Source organism: Sarcophilus harrisii, chromosome 2, assembly GCF_902635505.1.
Source record: "Sarcophilus harrisii chromosome 2, mSarHar1.11, whole genome shotgun sequence".
NCBI classification, from domain to species: domain Eukaryota; kingdom Metazoa; phylum Chordata; class Mammalia; order Dasyuromorphia; family Dasyuridae; genus Sarcophilus; species Sarcophilus harrisii.
This window is the reverse complement of record NC_045427.1, coordinates 548211527-548235251: the sequence shown is the minus strand read 5'-3', so window position 1 is coordinate 548235251 and position 23725 is coordinate 548211527. Positions and strand designations below refer to the sequence as shown.

The 23725-nt window shown below is 32.9% G+C and overlaps 1 protein-coding gene across 1 annotated transcript in view; it reads left to right on the top strand.

Annotated features, from left to right (window-relative positions):
- The window catches only part of BLM (BLM RecQ like helicase), a 62602-nt gene that overhangs the window by 19461 nt on the left and 19416 nt on the right, over positions 1-23725 (top strand). Inside the window, exons 4-12 of the mRNA XM_023496841.2 lie at positions 226-379; positions 1735-1862; positions 4205-4337; positions 5792-6561; positions 11500-11691; positions 18085-18203; positions 19417-19530; positions 20223-20321; positions 20513-20661. Of these exons, the coding sequence (XP_023352609.1) occupies positions 226-379; positions 1735-1862; positions 4205-4337; positions 5792-6561; positions 11500-11691; positions 18085-18203; positions 19417-19530; positions 20223-20321; positions 20513-20661 (1858 nt within the window). The remainder of the gene's footprint in view (positions 1-225; positions 380-1734; positions 1863-4204; positions 4338-5791; positions 6562-11499; positions 11692-18084; positions 18204-19416; positions 19531-20222; positions 20322-20512; positions 20662-23725) is intronic.

Sequence of the window (23725 nt, the reverse complement as noted above, 5' to 3'; positions counted from 1 at the left end):
TATCCCAGGAGGGTTAGTAGCCTTTAATAGAAAAAGAATACCCTGCTCTTTAGTTTAAAGGATATTATGAGAACTAAATGGGTTCTATTTTTTTAATAAGCAAAGCATCTGTACATATGTGTTATTTGTGGTTTTTTCTTTTTAAAGATTCTTTTAAGCACTTACTATTGTGTTTCTTCTATTAATGATGGAAATGATTTATGTTCATTAACTGTTTTATTTTAGATTACAGTGAAAAGAAGAAATCTCCTGAAAGAGTTGAACAACATACAATAGATGAATCATTAGGTGCTAACTGTGAGGAATTTAATGAAGATGATTTTGATATAGATTTTATTCCACCTTCTCCAGAAGAAGGAGTGTTTTCTTCCTCCTTGAGGTATCTTTGGTAAAAATAGCCACCTGATAAACAAATGTTTCTATTTATTATTCAGGTGTCTTAAATAATTTGACTTGGTTAAGTCGTGTTACTTTTCCTAATCTTGTACATTAGTGTGTTTTGCTTTCTTGTTTGATCATTCTACAAATAAAAAAAAAAAAACAAATTACTACTCAACTTATGCATTTTAAATCTTCACCGGTCTCATGATTAGATTTATAATAAGGAATATATAATAAAAAATCATTTCTGGGTTTCTGAGCCTAGATGAAGCATTCCTCTCTAATGAGTAGTAAAAAAAGAAGTGCTTTGGACCCAGCAAAGTAGTGTTGCCCCTTGTTCTTTTAAACATGACACATCACTTATGTAATTGAAGTGAGTTGATATTTCAGAGAGAAATGTATAAAGTTCTTCTGATGTCTGAAGTTGCTAGTCCTTGTCATCCTTATTCTCCAAACCAGAGCATCACCAGCTAAGTGGTCTTTCCTTTTCCAATCTGACATCCTCCCTTGAGTGATGGTGAATATACTGTGCTCTTTCCTCAAAATTCAGAGATAGTAAAATCTCATTATGTTCCATAGCAAGAAAAGCAAGATGTTATGTATATGTTACACCATTCCTCTTCTATTCATGCATTTTTTTAGAAAATGGTTGATTAGAATTTAAAGGTTATAAGCAATCAAGCCATAATTGTTATTTGGTAGGACAAGGGAGCTATAAAAAGTTCCTCCCTCTGCCACTCCTTAGCTCCCTTCCCAAAGCACTTGGAACCTTACATAATTAAAGTTTCAGTTATAGATTATTTATTGATAATTTTTTTGGTTTTTCATTATCACCAGATATCTTCCTCCCTCCTCCTAGAGTTATCCCATATAAAAGATAATAAAAAAATGTTCAACAAAATTAATCATTTCAATCATGAAAGTAGCTGCAGTGCTCCACATGCAGCCTCCCCTTCTGCAAAGGAGGTAGAAAGAGGCTCATTTTTATACTAAAGAGAAACTCCTATGTAACCAGCTACAGCTTTGTCATATAGGGAAATTTTTTATAATGGTATGCCTATGTATGGGATTGCTTGCCATCTGGGGGAGGGGGTGGAGGGAGGGAGGGGAAAAGTTGGAGCAGAGGTGAGTGCAAGGGATAATGTTGTAAAAGATTGCCCTGGCATGGGTTCTGTCAATAAAAAATTTTTTAAAAATAATAATAATAATGGTATGCCTATAATTGAATTTTATCTATACATTATTGTAAAACCTGTCATAAAGGAAAATCAAAGACAAAAATGAAGTGTCATAGATAGAAATATATTTTTGGTTAGTCCATGTTATAATTATTTTCTATTTTGTTATCTGCAGTACTCTAAAGGAGCCTTCCATTTGTGATGAGGGAAAAAATGCTACTAAGTTATCAAATTACTTTTCATCAGAATCTGAGAAAACAACTAGCCCACAACTTTTACAGGAGACCAGTACAAAATATGATGGTATGAAAAAACGTTTTAAGATACAGAGAATATTTGTTGTTCCTATTTGAGGAAGAGGAAGCAACTGAATTTATACAGAAGTTTATTATCCATTTTTGGTCATGCTGTATAAAGTAAGATGCATTTTCCATTTCTTTTATCATTATCTTTCCTAGTTTTTTCACTGGCTGCCATCTCCTCCTCCATCTTCACTTTCTTCCCTTCGCAGTCTCAACCCTTTAGTTAATTAGTTCAACTCAGTGTTATCCTCTGTTCTTAAGTTCCTTGTACTATTGTTGTAAAGGTCTTGGCAGTCCCCAACCTTGGATTGCTACTACCATCCTTTACCTTGACTGTAGTAACTGAAGAAAGTCATGTAATCATACTGACTAATCCACTATAAATTTGTTATCCTGTCTCAATTAGGCCCTCATTTTGGCAAGGTAATCCTTTGTTTTTCCCTGATTCTATTCCAGTTCCTTCACTGGTTATTCTTTCTTCTTTCCTTTCTTTAAAACTCCCCCACCTGGAGCCAGAAATATTGGGATATGTAGTCAAGAAGACCTGACTTCAAATCCAGCCTCTAATACTTCCTAGCTATGTGACCCTGTCACTTAACCTCCTTTTGCCATAATTTTCTTAGCTGTAAAATGGAGATAATAGCACCTGCCTCCTGGGATTGTTGCAAGAATTAAATAATATTTGTAAAGTGCTCAGCACAGTGCCTGTCACAGAGTAGGCACTTAATAAATGCTTGTTCTTTCCTCTTCCCCCAGTTTTACAGCTAAAGGAAGACTTACTTGCTTCTCTCTCAGGTGCTTTCCACCATATTTCCATTCTCTAATGTTCAGTCTGTTCCTTTCCTGCTACCCAAGACAAATTCAAACCTTTCCTAGACCTTGCGATCTCCTCAGAAGATTATCATCCATTAGCACTCTTCTTTCTTTCCTAATTCCTATTTTTAAATATTCTCTTTTGTCTGAGCCAAATAAGTACCTTCTCTCACCATGGCTAGCAATTGGTTCTGTCCTCCCAAAAAATAGTATCCTAATTTTCCTGCTCTATTTGGATCCTGTAACAATATATAAATCAGAGACAGGGCTGACATGGAACCAACACATTTCCTTACATTGTGTCCCCCAGTAGGAGTGACTGTAACACATAAGTAGAATATTTTTACCCTTTGATTACGCTCTCTAAGCATAGGGAGAATAGAGCACTATTAATAAATTAATTTTTTAAATCCTTTGTAAGGAAAAAAAATTTCATGGCATTTGTAACTTCTGTCACTTTGAACACCCCTTTAAGACAAACAGTAAAATGGCATGAAGTCAAACAATAATAGCTCACGTTTATTGTGTGCATAGCTTTTTTCTCACAGAAACTTTGTAAGGTAGGTAGTGCCAGGATTTTGTCTCCATTTTATTTTTCACTATTGGCTTGTAAGGTAAAGGTGGTAAGTTAGCATCTAGTAAGTAATGTAACTGGAATTTCATTCAATATCTCCTCACTATGAATCCAGGATTCCTTCTACAATATAACTCAATGTTTCACTTGAGAACAATTTTTTTTTTTTTTTTTTTTTGTAGAATACATTTTTTTTTAATAATAGCTTTTTACATTTTCCAAATATATGCAAAAATAATTTTCAGCATTTACCTTTGCAAAACCTAAACACAAAGGTTTCTCAGAGAATATTGTATTATAGTTATTGTTTTGTTTAATTGGTTCTCCTGATAATTTGTGTTTCCAGAATGTACCATGACCTTTAGCTTTCTTGATCTTTCTGGGCCTTTGAGCATTTGTAAAATGAGAAAGTTGAGATGATCCCAAAGTCACTTCAAGCTCTGGCCTATCATTCTTTCTTACTCTTTTTTATTTTGCCAAAAAGGTGGGCCAATATAAGCTAAGAAATGAGAACAAATTTAAAAGATCCCATCAGTTGTTCATTTATTTAGGTTATGAAAATAACATATATAATAGCATATACCAGGTACCTGATTTCATTAGTGTGGCTACCCTTTACCAATGTCGATTGTGTAGTCCCTTTCAGCTTTTTAGATCAACATCTCTGGGGAGAAACCAATTATGAGCCTTTCCAGACTTAGCTTGGCTGGGTCATCAAACCACAGAATCCATACCCTTTGTAGCTGGAGAGCATCTCTAAGACTTTCTTGACAGAGAGAGCCTTTAAGATCATCATCACAGGTATCATCAGAATAGAGCTTTAGTGTAATATGATAATAATATTCCCAATTTTTAAAAAAGTTATTGTTCCTAATCACCTAAAGAAAAAGAATGATTCTTTGTTTTATCTCAAAATGTTGCTTATTAAGAAATCTAAATATAGTATTATTTTGCAGGTAAACTGTTAACTTTACAACAACAACTTTTTCATGTGATGGAGGACATATGTTCGTTAGTTGATACTATTCCTACTTATCAACTTGAAGGCTTGGATTGTGGAAAGAAACTTCTCCAGCATCGAGATCTTAGGTGTCTGAGTTTTTCTTATTTGGTATATATATATTCTATGTACAATATATTTGTGAGATGCTGTAGCTACTTGAGATTTTTTAGTCTTTCGAAATACTTAATAACAGGATAAATATACACATGCACATATATATATATGTGTGTGTGTGTGTGTGTGTGTGTGTGTGTGTGTGTACATGTGCTAGACATCCCTGTGAATGTACTGTTCTGATAATAGATTTTTAGGGGCAAGAGGCTTGGGGAGCATTAGTCATTGGAAATTACAGGAAATTATTTTAATAGCTATAAAAGAGAATAACAGACAACTTAAGATTAGTTTATATGAGGTGGGGAAATGGAAAAGGGCTATGCAGTTTGAGATTCTTCTATGCTTTTAATCTCTTCAAGGAGCAGAACTGGGAGAGAAGTTTGGGGTAGTGAAAAAAGAGAATAGGACAGAACAGATCATTGTCCTAAACCCCTCCCCCATGCTCTTTTTTTTTTTAAGACTATTGAGACAGTAATAATAAGGTTTCCACCTCTGATCAACCAAGAGTAAGAGAAAAATTATGATTTTTCAGTCCTTTTTAATGCTGCAAAACTGCTTAGAACAAGTAGCCGAAGTTAAGGATATAAAAGCAGCAGTAATTTGAGTACAGTATAATAAACAATGTAATAATGCAATAATAGTATATTGTAATATAAAATTATTTAAAAACTAAAATAACAAACTATCCTTGTCTTCATGGAAAGAGAGCAATTTATCAGAAATAATTGAAATTATATTAACTCTACAGTTGCCAAAAATACATTTCACCTCATATAAACTTTTTTACCTTATGTAAAAGGGAGCGATTTTAATTTATAAAGTTGAAATATTGTTGTCTAAGTAAAGTTTTATTTAATTGAAAAATCTAAAAAGTTGAAGTTTTATCACCCTACCTCTGGACCAGTGATCGTCAACAATTTATTATTTTACCTATGAACATGCTTTTAACTAAATGTATAATCCTAATTGAATTGAATTGCCCAAATAAGAACTCCCAGCATCCAGATATCTACCAATTTTACCCTTTTCTGTCATCCCCAAACCCAGTCATATGAGTATTTAGATGTTTATGAGTTTATGAAACACTTTCTGTCTACTATGATAAGGTGGACCCACCTTCCCATCAAAATTTGCTTCACTTCTACCTTCCTGAAAATAAGCAAAATTAATTGCATACCCTCATACCAAAATGTTCAGAGACACTGACTGGCTAGGAATTGTGTCTGGATGATTTTTTAAAAGCCAAAGCCTATAGGCTATAGTTACTACTTTAAATCATTGCCTTTTTAAAAATATCCCTTTAGTTCAAATTTTTGAAAAAATAATTATTTCTTAAAACACTTTGAGAAGTGAGGTGAATAAGAACAGAAAGTATATTATTGTAGCCATTAGACTTTGACCTGATATTATTTTTTTCTTTCTTTAGAAGAAAACTTTTAGCTGATGCAGATCTCAACAAAAATGGTGCGAGTTCTTCTCCCTTGAATTGGACATACCAGCCTAATTCACATGATCAGTCTGTAAATGGCAAGACAGTTTTTTCTTCTCTGCATTCACTTCAAACGAGTAAATCTTTCTTCACAGGAAATTTAGTAAAAGAATTTAAATCTCTACATCTTCCTTCTAATCCTGTCTCTACTATTGATTGTCAAGGAAATTTTTTTGATAAAACTTCAAGGACATTTCCAAATCTGGATGTTTCAACAGGGATGCATGACATACAAAGAACTACTCCAGAAAAGTCAAAGCTGTCATCTGCCAAGAGGAATATTTCTGAAAGTATATTACTCAGCTCCCAATCACCAGAACCTTTTATTAGTAGCAATTCTGCAGAAATATCAAGGACAGGAGAAAAATGTAAAAGGTCTCATCTCCTAGGCAATTTTCTTACAAGCACTACTATAAAAGACCAGAATAAGCACATTAATTCAGTTAATGACCTAAAAAGAAACAATTTTTCGGAAACCCAAGATATTGATACTTTTGATATAGATGATTTTGATGATTTTGATGATTATGACTGGGAAAACCCAAGTTATAATTCAGTAGAGGAAAAATCCAAAAATATGTATCTGCCTATTCGGGAAGGTCAGCCACTTAAATCATCTTCAGAAAGAACTCCTTTATCAAAGACCAGTTGTCTTTCAGTGGTACCTGCTAACCAGAATAGCAGTCTCTCAATCCAGAATTTCTCAGGTAAGTTAAAATGTTGAATATCTGTTTACTGAGCTCCAAGATTGCTCTAAGCACAGGGCTTTATGATTCTAAGACACAATTGTCTGGAACAAGAATTTCATGAGGTAAAATCACACCATACTTTCAAGTTTCACACAAGTTATATGCAAGTTTGTAAATAATAAATCCATCCCCCCCCCCCCCCCCCAAAAAAAACCTTATTTTGTGGCATATAATCACTGTAATTTTACAAAATATGAAATTACAATTAAGTCTTTTCTGTTAAGAAAATTCTAAATTCATTGTGTTTTACATTTACATGATTTTTTTTATTGTCCCCCTAAAACAATTAGGCTAATTATTCTTTGGGATAGGGAGAATGCAAAAAAAAATTAATTGTGCATATTTCTTGATTACTAAATTGAAGTTGAAATTTTACATTTAAGGAATTCAGCATACATTGTACCCCCAATGAGTTTTATAAACATAAATAAAATTATTTATTAGAGTATTAGAATCCTTTTACAAAAAACTTTGAAATATTAAATTAGCCACTGAAAAGAGGAGTTACTTTTAAAAAGTAGCAAATGAAAGCCAAAACATAATGAAACCTTACATCAGCTCCATAAAAGTTTACAAGAAATTTTTTTAGCTGAAATAACTTTGTGTGCAAAATTTCATAAAAATATAATCCTGTTTTTAATGCATCAGTATCATGAAAATTCTGGTTTGTTTTTTTAACCTTTAAAATTGCACATTAATTGATTTATTTTTGTAATATGATGAAATAATGTGTCATAATTGATGTACAAAATATCTTTATAAGACAGTTGAGTGTTGCAGTTAGAATGAGTGCCAGAACTAAGATTAATGTATTTTTGTTCTCTATACTGAACTAGATTGGTGGCAGTAGGAATCAGAAAAGTCATTGTGAAGGAAGAATCAACAGGACTTAGTGACTAATTCGGTGTGGGAGGTGAGGAAAAGGAAGGATGAGATGGCTGCAGTTGGTCATTGAAGGAATGGTTTTGCCTTTAACAGAAATGGGGAAATCAGCAGGTGGGAACCCTGTAGGTGGATCTGGCTTTGGGAGGAGAAAAATTCTATTCTCAACATCTTGAGTTTAACGTAATAAGATACTAATACAAATGAGTATGGGAGAGAAGGCTTTTATCAGTTACATGGGTTGCACATTTCCTCCCAGTCTGTTGCTTTCCTTTGGCAATTTTATTATTGCATTTAATCATTCAAAAGGTTTTTGCACTTTTGTGTATCACACATCTACTTCATTTCTAAAGACCCTCTGCTGCTTCCCTAGCCACAAATTTGTCTTCTTTCCACGGCTAGGATAAGTATATTATATTTTATCATAATATGTGTTGTGAAGTATGAGTTAAACTTAATATTTCTTTTTTAAATACCTACTGTCCTAATCACCTTTTGTGAAAAGTGATTCTTTTTACTAATAGTATTATTCCACAGTTATCTGTTACTAAGCCCTATTGTGATACATAATCATGTTATGTAGATAATCTTAGGTTCTTAGTTCTGCTAGTAGTAGCTGCTAGGAGCACAAGTTCTAGTAGTTTCTTCTATGCTAGAAGGATGCTTAAAACTTCCCAATACTTTTAGGGCCATCCTATATTTGCAAAAGACCACTGTGGAAAGAATCATGATTTGTGCATCAGAATCTGTCATAGATTAAATCAATTTATCTTGATATGTAGTGACAAATATGAAGATGGTCATAGATCAAAATAATGAAAAATTGGAAAGTAGTTCACAATTAAGAAATTAGAGGCCAAAGGTTTGTACATGATATGGAAGCCTGATGTTTACATATCTGAAAGCTTAGGTAATATAATTGGAAGAGACTAGACATGACAAGCAGAATCAAAAATGAAGCTGAATCTATAATATGTAGAAAACAATTCATATTGATGGGGAAGTTTTGAAATCAGTTTGCCAGCCACCAACTTGATATAATCAAAATTAAAAGTTAAGAGAAAGAATAAAAATGAGACTATATAGCATGCAATTGAGCCAACTCTAACTTGACAAATGTAAGTATGTTGTAGACATCAAAAAAAAAAGTATAAACTATTATAATCTCTAAGGAATTTTAACTTCTATAAATTAGTTGTCATAATGAGAAAACTATTAAAACTATTAAATTCTAGCCACTACCTCAACTGGTAAACATCTGTTCTCCTTGCCAGGCAGAAAGAGATAATATGACATATAATATGACATAAAAAATGACATAAAGAGATAATATGACAAAATGTAGGATATAACTCATTTGATAAAAATCCTTTTTAGGAGGATAGCAAAAGATTGTAAGTGGTGCTTCAAAACAAGAAGTAGGAGAGAAAGACAAATTTAAATAACATTTTATAAGGAATTCAATTAAACACCGGAAAAAACAAGATCAACCTGTAAACATTTTTACAATAAGCTTTACTATTAAAGATGGTAGAGCTACCACAGTTAGTTTCTAACAGTGCCTCTCCAAACATGGGAAAGAGAAATGACTGAAATAAAAGATGGGGAAAAAAAAACACCTAGATCAGATCAAGTATGTACTTTGTACTTTATACCGTAGACAGACAATAAAAATAAAAAGGCATTAGGGGATAAATTCCCAGCATATGTGAAAGGAATGGTACCAAAGGTACAAGAAAATCTTAGACATTGTTATCAAAAGAGGAGAGGAAGAATGAGAAAGCTATGGGCATACTCATAGATTTAGAACTGAAACAGACTTTGTGGCAATATATAAATTATGAGATAAGTCCCTATCTCTCGAGATCAGTCTTGATGAAGGTATAAGAATGGAATAGATATGATTTATTGTGGAATATTGTTTACAAAAACCTATCCTTACTGTCACACGGTTTACTAAAAGTATAAAGACAATCCCACTGTATTTGTTTCTTGACAATTAAAAAATTAGTCGATACAGTAAAGCAAAACACTACCCTAAAAGTTGTTCTCCAACAAGCTATCTTCTGTAAGTGTTAAGAATATTGAAAGAATTATTAACAGCAGAGATAACCATGTTTAACCTCTAATTATTAATTTCAAAAAAAAATACAAAACAGGTATATTCTTACAAAAGGTGTTTGCCAAAATTACAATGTCCTACATAGAGTTCATTTAGAAAACAGATTTCCTTTAAATGGTGAAGTCTTCCAGATGTTTCTATTTGTTAATGACATTATGTTGATTACATAAAGCCCTAGAATATCATATCCTCATAATTGAAATCTACAATCACTCAAGAGTCTGGCTTAACTCTTCACTTGAGAAAACCTGAATGGATGAAGAATACCTGTTGTCCAAACCAGTGAACTAAAGGTGGATGCACAAGGTGATCCAGGAAGTGTATTTAAAAAAAAAAAAATTAGTTTTTCCATATGTAAGCAGCTGTTGCCTGATTCTTCCATTTTCTTTCCCCTTGCTTGTACCTACTGTGGGTTTCAGTGGTTAGTCAGCCAAACAAATGCATTTCTTAGGCAAGTATTAATTTCCCAGCTGGCTACAATCTATTTCTTTTGACCCCTACATCCCTCTGTTCTCTCTCCTCTGCCTCCACTATAGACCCAACATATACCTTTTATGTCTCCTGGCCCAAACTGTAATGAGGACAGATATACCCCTCATTTCCCAGATGCAAGGAGTCTTCAGGACCTCAAGGGAAGATGGATGGAATGTGTGCTTTCTGAGCACTTTGCTTCATTGCTAAGCATATAATTGTCCCACCATTCAAAATCCCCTTTAAGCTAAGGTCCCAATCAGGTATAAGTAGACCCTGCTTCCCAGGACTCAGAATCTTTCCAAAATCTCCGACTGGATGGAAGTGGGTGCTGCCTGTGTACTACCTTGACCCCAGTACACTGCTTAGGCCCTTAGCAGTTTTAGCCTGCAATCATAACCTAACAGACCCTGATAATCTGCAAAAAGCCTCATCTTCCAGGGAAATGGGATGGAACATATACTCTACAAGAGAGACCAGGGCACACTAAATTAAATGGTGTCTCAGATTGAAAGGAAGTTAAGGCAGACATCTATGTTGATTAAGCATGGAGAAGATTCATCCTGAAAATGGACTTCTTATCTTTTCCCTTTTTCATAAGGGAAAAGAACCCAGTAGTTCTACAGCAAGGACAACACAGAGGAGAAGTCCTAGTAGTGGCAGATAGAAGCAGCAATAAGAGCAGCATGACGACATATCTCTGTGGTTTTTTCCCCAAAACCTTTCCAAACACAAGGGATAGTTGGGAAGAAAATCAAAGCCAATCATCACCAGGAAAACAGTCTAAGTTGACATTTTTCTGTCTGTCTTGATCTGCCTCTCTTGTCTGTACACCTGGGACCTGATCTCTGGAGACTATGATCCACAAGGAATGGTGGAAATTTACTAGACAGATTTCAACAATAAAAATGAAATTTACATAATTGGTGGATGAGAGTGAAAAAATTAGTATCATTATTTAATAAACACAACCAACAATGACTTCTTTCATCTATAACTACATAGCTTTTTGTAAGGTATCTTTTTCATCTGTGGCTGTCATTAAAACCAAATATCACTAAAAGGGGAGGGGAGTCAAAGTAATTGAAGGAGAACAAAAGGACTATCAAGAAAAGCAAAAGGAGAATCACATTCTTCAGAGAAATCCAAGCAAATTAGGGTTGGATTTCTTGATAAGGAGGCCATTGATAGCTTTTTTGAGAAAACAGGTCTCCTGTGGGACCAAAAACTAGATTGTAGGGAGCTTACAAGCATTAAGTAGTTTTGAGGAAATGGAGGCAGAAAAGTATAGTTCATTCTGTAGTCTTCATTACTAAACACTTATATAATTTAGGACTTAGTGTATAGCAAGTGAATAAAAATTACATCTTTTTACTGCAGATGTTCACTAATTTTCATAATATTGATTCTTTTCTTACAAGACAAATTGGTACAAAATAAACCATCCAGAAATCCAGAACAGGAACGTTTCAAAAGTCTTGATTTTCCACATTCAAAAGAAATGATGAAGATTTTTCACAAAAAATTTGGCCTGCATCATTTTCGTACAAATCAGCTAGAGGCAATCAATGCTGTTCTGCTTGGTGAAGACTGTTTCGTCCTAATGCCCACTGGTATGTATTTATAGATATGAATTGGAGAGAGTACATTGGCAGATGTTAAATGAAAACACATCTAAAGTGTTTAGCAAAAAATAAAAAGTATATCTAGATAGTCTCAATAACTGGAGACCTATAAAACTTTTCTACTGTGCTGGTTTTTACATTAGATTTGTCCCCAAATATTCTATTCTTGTTTTTAATGTGGAAAAGCTGCCCTCCCACCCTAAATTAACTTGGTGTATTGACAATGAATTGTTGTTTCTTATGAAATCTTTCCCTTTTTTTTAAACAGTCTAGATACAGAGACTTGAAATTGCCTCAGATTCAGTACCTTTTTCTACTGTGTTAACTTTGGTTTTTAAAAGTTTCACAACTTATAGGGAGATTGTGGTGAATAAATTTACTATAATGTGCAGTCATTCATTTTTAACTATTACCTACATTTCAGTTTTGGAAATATTTAAAATTGCCCAAATAAGAATTCATCAGTTAAGCATCTAGCTAATAGTTTTCTTCAAGCCATTCATACTGTTCAATATAAAATTAATATTGAATAAATATTGAATATTGGCAAAGCTGAAAAGTTTTGCAAGCTGATCTTATAGTTCATATTGTATTTTAATCATTAGCATTTCGAAAGCTTGCTAGTCATTTTCTGCCTTGCACTTAGTTGTGTAGCATAAAGCATTTCTTATTTAAAAATACAATAAAGATATACATTATAATATATAATAAATATATATAAACATTAATAAAAATAGTGGTAAAAATGTAATTTCTATTATAGAAAAACCTTTAGGCCCTAAAACTCCCCAGCATTGACTCCCAGTTCACTAGTGATCATATTAAACTTGAAAACCTGAAAATAAGCAAGGGTCAGTTTGTCCTCAGGCAGTCCTTGTGATTTTTCTCTAGTCACTTTCAGTGAAACATTTATTAGATTTAGAAACATGTATTACTGCTTTCCTTTCACTGCTTGCCCAATACAGAAAATACTTCTATTCTCCTTACTTCTAGAGGACATTGGAAATATGACATTAATACACACGGTCCTTTCCTCTGTCAGTATAGTAATTTTTATTATCTCCATTCTATTAAGTGGAACTCTTAATTAGCATTTCTATATTCATTACATATGTTGCAATGGTAATTGAGGCAGGTGTGTATTGGACAAATGCAGGCCAGGTCAGGGATCAGAAACCTTAAGTTCAAAAACCATCTGAGAAATATATTGGCTTTGGGGCTCTGGGAAACTCAAAGCCTGTTTCCCTATCTTTAAAATGACCTCTAAGATCCCTTCCAACTCTAAATTTATGAACCTATGATGTTCTGAATGATAGCACTAAGACACTGCACAAAGGTTTTAACAGTTACCTTAAATTTTTTTTCCATTGTCAAAAATTATGAGAATTAAAACCTTTGTGATGAATATGCATAGTCAAGCAAAACAATTACCCACGTTGACCATGTCCTAAAAAAATATATGTTTCATTCTGCATACTTAACAATCTCTTAACTTCCTCTGAGGTGGTGGATAGCATTCTTCACCATACTTTTTGAATTCATCATTGATTATTGCACTGATCAGAATTCTTCAGTCTTTCAAAATTGTTCATTTTTAGAAGTGTTGTTGTATATATTGTTATTCTAATCCTACTCATTTCACTCTACATTAGCCCATGCAGTTCTTCTTAAGTTTTTCTGCTCTTGGTTTTTTATAATAGCCCATTAATATTTTATTATCTTTCTATCAGTCCCCAATTGTTGGATATGCCCTTCATTTTCAGTTCTTTAGGGGCTTCTAGGTAGCGCAGTGGATAGAGCACCAGTCCTGAAGTCAGGAATACCTGAGTTCAAATCTGACACTTAACACTTCCTAACTGTGTGACTCTAGGCAAGTCACTTAACTCCAATTGCCTCAGCAAAAGAGAAAAAAAAAAAGAAATCAATCATTTTCAGTTCTTTACATGACAAAAGGGTCTGCAAAAAAAACTTTTTTATACATAAATGACTTCCTTTCTTTGATTTCTTTAGGCTATAAGCATAGTACTGGATACTTTTTTTTTTTTTTAAGAAAAATAGTTTATTAACGTTCTTTTTTCCCCAATTAATAGTATTTTATTTTTTCCAATTACATATAAAGATTGTTTGCAACGCTCATTTTTGTAAGATTTTGAGTTCCAAATTTTTCTCCCTACTTTCTTCTTTCCACCAAGCTAGCAAGCTATTTGATACAGGTTATGTTAAACATGTTTCCACATTAGTTATGTTGTGAAAGAAGAATCAAAACAAAAGGAGAAAACTAATAAAAAAGAAAAAAACAAAAAAGATGAAAATGGTATGCTTAAATCTGCATTCAAACTCAATACATAGTTCTTTTTCTTAATATAGATAGCATTTTCAATCATGAGTCTTTGGGAATTGTCTTGGATCATTGAATTGCTGAGAAGAGCTAAATTTCTCATAGTTGAACATCACACAAAGTTGTTACTTTGTATAATGTTCTAATTCTGCTTCCTTCACTCAGCATCAGTTCATATATGGCTTTCCAAGTTTTTCTGAAATTTATCTGCTCATCATTTCTTACAGCACAATAGCATTCCATCACATTCATATACAGCTTGTTCAGCCATTCCCAGTTGATGGACATCCTCTCATTATCCAATTCCTTGCCATTACAAAAAAAGCTGCTATAAATACTTTTGTATTTCCCCTTTTTATAATCTCTTTGGAATATAGACCTAATAGTGGTATGCTGGATCAAAGGATATGCATTTTTCTAGCCCTTTGGGCATAGTTCTAAATTGCTCTCCAAAATGGTTGAATCAGTTCATAATTCTACCAACAATGTTTTAATATTTTAGTTTTCCCACATCATCTCCAACATTTATCATTTTTCTTTTCTGTCATAGCTAATTAACCTGAGTTGTTTTAATTTGTATTTTTCTAACCAGTAGTGATTTAGAGCATTTTTTCATATGACTAGAGATAGTTTTAATTTCTTCATCTGAAAACTGCCTGTTCATATCCTTTGACCATTTATTAACTGGTGAATGATTTGTATTATAAATTTGAGAAATGATACCTTTATCAGAAATACTGGCTGTAAAGGTATTTGCCAGCTTTCTGCTCTTCTAATTTTGGTTGCATTAATTTTGTTTTGTAAAATCTTTTTAATTTAATGTAATCAAAATTATCTATTTTGCTTTTCATAATATACTCTATTATGAGAATAATAAATTCTTTGCCTGTCCATAGATTTGAAAAGTAAACTATTCCTTGCTCTCCTTATTTGCTCATGGGTTCACCCTTTACATGTAAATCATATATCCATTTTGAGCTTATCTTGATATGTGATGTGAGATGCTGGTCTATGCCTAGTTTCTGCCATACTATTTTCCAGTAATTTTTGTCAGATAGTGAGTTCTAGTTGCAAAAGCTGGAATCTTTGAGCATATCAAATAATAGATTATTTATAGTCATTTACTTCTATGTTTTGTGTAACTAACTTATTTCACTGATACACCTCTATATTTCTTAGTACCAAAATAGTTTTGATGAGTGCTACTATATAGCATAGTGACTAAATCGCCCTTCTTTGCATTGTTTTTTCTTTGTTAATTTCCTGATCTTTTCTTCTTCTAGGTGAATATTACTATTTTTTCTAGCTCTAAAAATAGTTTTTGATCATTTGATTGGTATGGCACTGAGTAAGTAAATGAATTTAGATAGAATTGTTATTTCTGACTTTATGTGAAAAATGTTTTTGTAATTGTGTTCACATAGTTGCTGGGTTTACATTGGCAAGTAGACTCCCAAGTATTTTGCATTTTCTAGTTATTTTAAATGGAATTGTTCATTCTCTCTCTTGCTGCTGGGCTTAGTTGGTAATATATAGAAATGCCTATGATTTATGTGGGTTTATTTTATATCCTACAATTTTGCTAATGTTGTTAATTGTTTCAGCAAGTGTTTTAGTTGATTCTGTAGGAGTCTCTAAGTATAGCATCATGTCATCTGCAAAGAGTCATAGTTTTGTTTCCTCATTGCCTATTCTAATTCCTTCAATTCCTTTTTCTTATTGCTAAAGCTAACATTTCTAGTACAATCTTGGATAATAGTGGGGGCAACTAGATGATGCAGTAGTAAGAGTACAGGCCTTGAAGTCAGGAAGACCTGAATTCAAATCAACATACTTAACATTCATTTCCTAGCAATGTTATCCTGAGCAAGTCACTCCCAATTGCCTCACACACAAAAAAAGAAAGAAAAAAGATATTGAGCAATAGTGGCAATAATAGACATCCTTGTTTTCACTCTTGATTTTACTGGAAATGCTCTAGCCCTCTATTCCCTTACAAAAGTAGATAGGTACTGCTTTTCATTTAAAGGATAACTTTTGTTTAATATTACTGTATTCCTTAATGTTTTTCTTCTACCTCTCTTATTTGATTTTTAGAATTCTTTTTTGAGCTCTTACAAGGTTTTTTGGATTTGAGACCAATTCATATTCCCCTTTGAAGCTTTGCATGTAGGCATTTTGACCATATTGTCCTCTTCTGAGTTTGGATTTCATCTCACCACAGTAGCTTTCTATGGTCAGAGTTCTTTTCTGGTTTTTTTTGTTCATTTTTAGTCTATTTAATGACTTTTAAAGTTGTGTTCTCCTGGTGCACAAAGGACTTGTTTTGATGGGAGCCAAGGGGCATGGTCACTGGTCTTCTGCTCTGGACCCTTCAAGGTTCTCCCCTTGCCCACTGTCCTGGGCCCTGCCTACTCATGTCTGTTGTCACGGGATTCTGGGACTGGCAGTTTGCCTTCTGTGCTGGAGTTGGAGGCCTCACAGCTGGATTCTGTGCCACTTGCCTGCCAAGGCAGGACCAAGGGGCTTCAATTGTTGATCTATGCTATATTAAGAGCTTCCTGCTGGCTTGTCTGGACACCTTCTGGGCTGGGCTGCACGCTCCCATTGTACCCAAGTGAATCAGATATTTCCTGAAATTCTTCTGAAGTTATCTTATATTGGAAAATTTTTGGAAAAAAATGTTTCATAGTTGTTTAATCTGTGTGTGTGTGAGTTCTGTCATTCTAGAATCCATTAGAGGCTTGATTTAATGTTCTTTATGAGGGAAACTGGGAAGAGCTCAAGCAACTTCCTGGCTTCTCTTCACCTCCAACTACCATCATCTTGAACCCTACCTGTGCAAAAATGTTGTTGCAGCCCTTTTTGTAGTGGCAAGGAACTAGAAACTGAATGGATGTCCATCAATTAAGAGAATGGCTGAATAAGTTATGTTATATGACTGTTATAGAATATTATTGTTCCATTAGAAATGATCAGCAGAATGATTTCAGAAAGGCCTAGAGAGATTTACATGAACTGATGCTAAGTGAAGTGAGTAGAACTAGGAATAGCAAGATTATACAGTAGTTCAGTTCTGATGGATGTGGCACTTTTCAACAATGAAATGATTCAGACCAGTTCTAATAGTCTTGTGATGAAGAGACCATTTGCACCCAGAGTGAGGATTGTGGGGATTGATTGTGGATCACAATATGTATTTTTATTTTTTTGTTGTTTGCTTGCATTTTGTTTTCCTCATTTTTTCCTTTTTGATCTGATTTTTCTTGTGTAACATGGTAAATGTGGAAATATGTTTAGAAGAATTGTACATGTTTAACTTACATTGAATTACTTGCTTATTAGGGGCAGGAGGTAAGGGAAAGAGAGAGAGAAATTTGGGACACAAGATTTTGCAAGGATGGGTGTTGAAAACTATCTTTGCTTGTATTTTGAAAATAAAAAGCCCTTTCTCACCACAACAACCATTAAAATCTCCCTTGAAGCAAATAAGTATAATAAAGCAAAAAAAAAAAAGCACCTCTCCAGATCCCTACTTCACTGTCACCCTACTGATATAATTGGGACACTGCTTTGATCAAAATCCTGAAGTCTTTTGATGTTGTTTCCCTTTACTTTTTTTTTTTTTTTTTTTTTTTTTTTTTTTTTTTTTTTTTTTTGTGGTCATCATGTAAATTGCTCTCTTGGTCCTGATAATTCACTATATCAATTCATACAAGTCATATAGTTTCTCTGAATTCTTTTATATTTGATATTTCTTACAACACAATATTACATTATATTCATAATTCAACAATTTGTTCAGCCATTCTACAAACATATATGACCTTTCCCACTTTTGCTTTTTTGGAATATATACCTTGTAGTGATATTACTGGGGTCACAAGGTATATACAATTTAGCCACTTGTGTGGTATAATTCCAAAATCCTGGCACTGTTGGAAAATAACTGACTATATTGTTAGGTCACTATATTGTCACTTTCAGATGTTGATTTATATGTTCCATAGTTTGATAGGCTTTTCATTTAATTTTTTTTTTAGGAGGGGGTAAAAGTCTATGTTACCAGCTACCAGCTTGTGTTTCTCCTGGAGTTACTATTGTGATCTCTCCACTGAGATCACTAATAATAGACCAAGTGCAAAAGCTAACTTCATTGGATGTAAGTACAAATTCAAACCATTAAAACTGTTTAAGAGAATAATAGCAAAATGATGTTATTAAAGAAATAAAATAATCTGGTAATTTGTTATTCAGTATTATTGTTGAAATGTAAAACAAAATGTTATGTATATATAAAGCAAAAAGGTTGTTTTGGCTTGCGGAGTTAAACAAATATTTTGTATCTATTTGCTGCATTTCATAAGATTATCAATCTAACTTTATTTGAACAAAAATTATTATAGAAAAATAACTTTCTTGCTAATCTAAATTTTTTATTTAGATTAGGGTTATTATTTAGAAAGAGTTTTTATATGCTGCCAAGCCAGTGTGAGTCTCATTTACTTTAAATATTTGAAAGGAATGTCTATTTTTATTTTCTCATCCTGAATGTGGACTCAAATTATGCATATTTTGGGTCACCATCAGTATCACCACCAGCTATCTCATAGAAAATTCACTATTGCAGTTTTTCTTCCAGAGAAAATGAGAGGGGGGAGTATGACCTAATGTTAGAACACTAATGTAAAGATGGTTATAGTAGATCACTCCAGACATCATAATGGCAGCAGTTTTCATTGTATTTCTCCAGAATCCTCCATAGGGTCATAAGACATATGGTTTAAAGGATATAAAATACCTTACTGATCATTTGATCCAGCCCTCTCATTTTGCAGATGGCAAAGCTTTCAGAAAGGTTATGGGACTGTAAGGAAAATGCACTCTTCTCCCAGTGGTTAAATCTACTGGCAGTATTTTTCGTCTGATCTACTTGTTCCTCCTACATTCTGTTTCCTTTTCCCAGCTTTTTCCTCTTCAGGCTCCTTTGCTAGAAATGTACTTTTTCTGGTGGTCTATTTTCTTTTTTCCTTCTCAAAAGTTCAGAATACCTATTCTTCATAAATGTATTTGAGATCTTCTATCTTGTAAGAGAGATTTGGGTTTCTTGTTAGTCTCCCAAGTATCAATTCTCCCAGGAGAAAAAAGGGTTTATAAAATATCTTCATTTCTTTTAGATGTATAATTTTATCCAGAGTATCTTCCTTAGCTACCTAGCACCATTTATTTGACCTTCAAAATCTCTCTCTCTTTTGATAGCTAAATAGCTAACTCTCTAGTGTCCTAGAATGTATCAATTGTACAAATTGAACTTAATGTAAATAAATATGTTTTAAAATATTTTTAAAATCTGCTATTAAATATTTTTTCCCTAGATTCCAGCTACTTATCTGACAGGTGATAAGACAGATTCTGAAGCTGCAAATATTTATCTCCAATTGTCAAAAAAAGATCCAATCATAAAACTTCTGTATGTTACTCCAGAAAAGGTTTGTATTATATTGTCATTTTAAATCATGGTATTAAAATATGCTTTTTGAAAGCTTATTATATCTGTTTTTCTAGATGTCATATTGTCTCACATATATTAATTTTAGAAGATCTTCCTCAGCATTTATTTACCTAAATGCCAAATGTCATATTTGCCAGTATTGAAACAGCTCCCTAAAAGAAAAATTCCAGAAATACTCAGTTTAAAGTAACTTTGTTTCTTATAGCATTATTGCCTGAGCAAGAAACTATTTTAAGTTTATAAAGTACCTTTTTATTGATAGCTTTTATTTTTATATCACTTTACATATCTCATTTTAGCCTTTTTCCACTCTGTCCCCCAGAGAGTCATCCTTCATTACAAAGAATAAAAAAGTTTTAAAAATTAGTTTTAAAAAACTTAGCAGCACATTGAAAAAAAAAGTCTGCCATCTAGACTCTACAACCATAATCTCTCCCTATCTCCATCCTTTTAAGAGGAAGAGAAGAGCTACTCCTCTCTCTCTTTTTTGGGCCAAGTTTAATCATTAAAATTTCATAGCATTTAGCTTTAAGTTGTTTTGTTTCTGTTCTTTGTATTTGTTTTAGTTGTTATGTATGTTACTTTCCTGGTTCTGCTTACTTTGGATCAGAAATAGTGTGTTTTTATCTTTTTTAGAAGAACTTTTATCATGCTAAATTTTTGGTTTAGGTCTGTGCAAGTAACAGGCTGATTTCTACTCTGGAAAATCTGTATGAGAGAAAATTATTAGCACGTTTTGTCATTGATGAAGCACACTGTGTCAGTCAGGTAAATGTTACCTTTTTATGTTTGAAATATTTAAAAAATGCACTTTGAAAAGAAAATTTATTCTTTAGTAAATCACCAATGAAAATCATATTGAGTGAAATATTGGCTGAATTTTGTTTTATGACTGTCTTTTTCAAGTGAAAAGATAAATGATTAGGGGAAAAAAACACTATTCTTTATTTTTCAACTAGTGGGGACATGATTTTCGTCAAGACTACAAAAGATTGAATATGCTTCGACACAAATTTCCTTCTGTTTCAATGATGGCTCTCACAGCCACTGCTAACCCCAGGGTGCAGAAGGATATCCTAACTCAATTGAAGATTCTCAACCCTCAAGTGTAAGTTGTTTGAAAAATTGATATTAACATTCCCTAAAACTATTCTTCTCTTAATGAAATACATGACAGTGTCCCATCATTTTTTAAAAGGAGAATTAAATTATATGTTGTATTTTATGGACATATAACTTTTAACATTTATTTAGCTTTTTAAAGATAAGGAAAAATACAGACTATTTTTACCTACTGTTTTCTCATTTGATCCTTAAAACAATCCTGTAAAATAAATACTACAGGTATTATTCCCACTTATAGATGAGAAAACTAAAGCCAGTGGGGTAACCCAAAGCCACAGAGCTGATAAGGTTGAGTCCTAAATTCATATCCTAGAATGTAGCTTACTAACTAACTCCAAATTACTTCACATTTTAATATTCTGTTGCTTCAGTATTTTTGATCATGGAAATTTTGATCTCAGGACACATAAAACATTTTTTAGCTTGTTCACATCATGACAGTAAACTCTTCCTTAGTTTTACCTGTACAATGGTCATCCAGAAATTAAAAAGATGATAATATCTCTACATAAATTGGTTTTAATCGACTCTAATTCCACACTTAACTTTGTAAAATAAATACATATTATTTAACATGTATTTGAAATAAAATCTAATTTATTTTTAAATTTTTGACCCATTCATTTTCTAAATTTCTAATAAAATCAATGAATTAAAATGTAAGGGAAATAATTAGTTAAGGCATGTCCATCAAAAATATCAGAGAGGAAACTCAGTACAGATTCCTAGTTGAAGACAGGACTCTATATATGATGAGGTTACCTGTGTTCTATTCCTGTTCACAAATGACATTTCATTATTCTTGAATAATAAATTCTTGTATAAATTGTTCTTCTGGTCCTGTTTACTTTATTCTGCATCATTTCTTGTAAGTTTTCTTAGGTATCTCTAAAACTATTCCTTTAGTCATTTCTTAAGGCATTATAATATTCCATTACCTTCATATATGACATCCCTGCCCCCATGCATACCATATTTTATTCAGTCATTTCCCAATTGAGGAACATTCCTTTACTTTCCAGTTCTTTGTTCTTTTTAAGGAACAAGTTTAGTATAGTATCTTAGAGTCAGAGGTTATGCATAGCTAGCTACTTTCTACATACTATAAATAGTTATAGATTCCTTTTTAGAATGGTTGGGCCAGTTCATATCTCCCCCAGCAATACATCAGTTTTCCTGTTTTTCCATAGCCCTTTTAATATTTTTCATTTTCTCTTTTTGTCAATTTGACAAATAGATGTGAGGTGGAATCTTGGAGTTACTTAAAACTTTCATGTCTCCAATTATTAGTGACTTGGAACATTTTTTCATGTGGCTATAGATTTCTCAGATTTTTTTTTTTCCTTTGAGAACTGCCTATTCATATTCTTTGACCATTTTTCAATTAGGGAATAGCTCTTATAAATATGGACAGTATATGGATGAATGCCTTCATCAAGACAGCATTCTATAAGAGAGCCAAAACCACTTAAAATAGATTAGCCTCTCCATCGAAAAACCAAGTGAGTGAAGGCAGGCTATTTTTTAGATTATTTAGATAAATAAACTACTTTTGATCTTATTCATCATCATATATAACCAGTGAATTGGGTCCAGAATTAAACAAGACAAAGAGGAAAGGTCAGACTGCTCATGAGAAACTAAAGCTCCTTTATTGAGCTTTGTATTCTGTATTTGATATTATTATCCTATCCAAAATTCTCCCAGAAATAAAGGCCTATCTTTTTAATACTTATATTCTGTCATTTAATTTTATAATTTTTAATCATGAAACATTTCAGCCTCCAAAGAAAGTATTAGTCTGTGAAGCGATTTCATAGCAGATGTGAGCAGGCTGCAACACAAAAGCAAATAAGGAACCACAGAAGGCCAAAGTGAAAGATGTCATTTTAAGATGTAGGTTCAAAATATAAGACGGACTGACCATGGGCAAGATTGAGGGATGACCAGTAGAGAGTTTATATGATCCCATACCCATAGGATCAGAAAAAAATCAAAGAAGGCCTCATCATGTTAGGTGCATCTCCTTGTGGCAAACTTGTCAGAGAACATGAACAAGAATTACTCAGGATAGACAGGCGTGGGTGAGTTGAAAATAACATCATTTAAGAGCAATTCCACATAAAGAGACCACAACTCACTTGAACATTTAAAAATTTATTTTTAAGACCATGAAACAATGTATAAATCTGAGAGGGAAATAAAACTTAGGCTAAAGATGAAAGTCTAGAAAAGAAATGCTGGAATAAGTAAAAATAGCAACTTATAGGGGCATTTGAAGAAAAAGGAAAAATGAACTAGTCTGATTACATGGGGTTTGGGTTTTTTTTTAATCTGAGAGAAAGTTCTATATAAGAATAAAAATGGACATTCAAGTTAGATAGCAATCAAGACCCTATAAAATATATTGACAACTGTTAAATTATTCAATGTAAAATAGGAAGTTTAAGTAATTTAAGGTTTCTTCCAGTCTTAATGTTAATAATATTTTTCTCTTTTTTTAAATAATAGATTTTAATGTTTAAAATACATGCAAAGATAATTTTCAGCATTCACTCTTACAAAACCTTGTGTTCCAAATTTTTCTCTTTCCCTTTCCCTCATCCCCTGCCTCTAGAAAGTAAACAATCCAATATAGTTTAAACATGTGCAGTTCTTCTAAACCTATTTCCACATTTATCATGCTGCACAAGGAGAAAAAAAAAAAAACAGATCAAAAGGGGGAAAAAGGCAAGCAAACAACAATAAAAAAGGTGAAATTGGCCTGAATAGGTTACCTCATTGTTGAAAAGAGCCAAGTCTATCACAGTTGATCATCATATAATCTTGCTGTTGCTATGTACAGTGTTTCCTGGTTCTGCTTATTTCACTTAGTATCAGTTTATATGTCTTTCCAGGCTTTTCTGAAATTATACTTATCCTGCTGATAATTTCTTACAGACCAATAATATTCCATTACATTCATATATCATAACTTATTCAGCCATTCCCTAACTGATGGGCATGCACTCAGTTTCCAATTCTTTTCCACCGCAAACAGGGCTGCT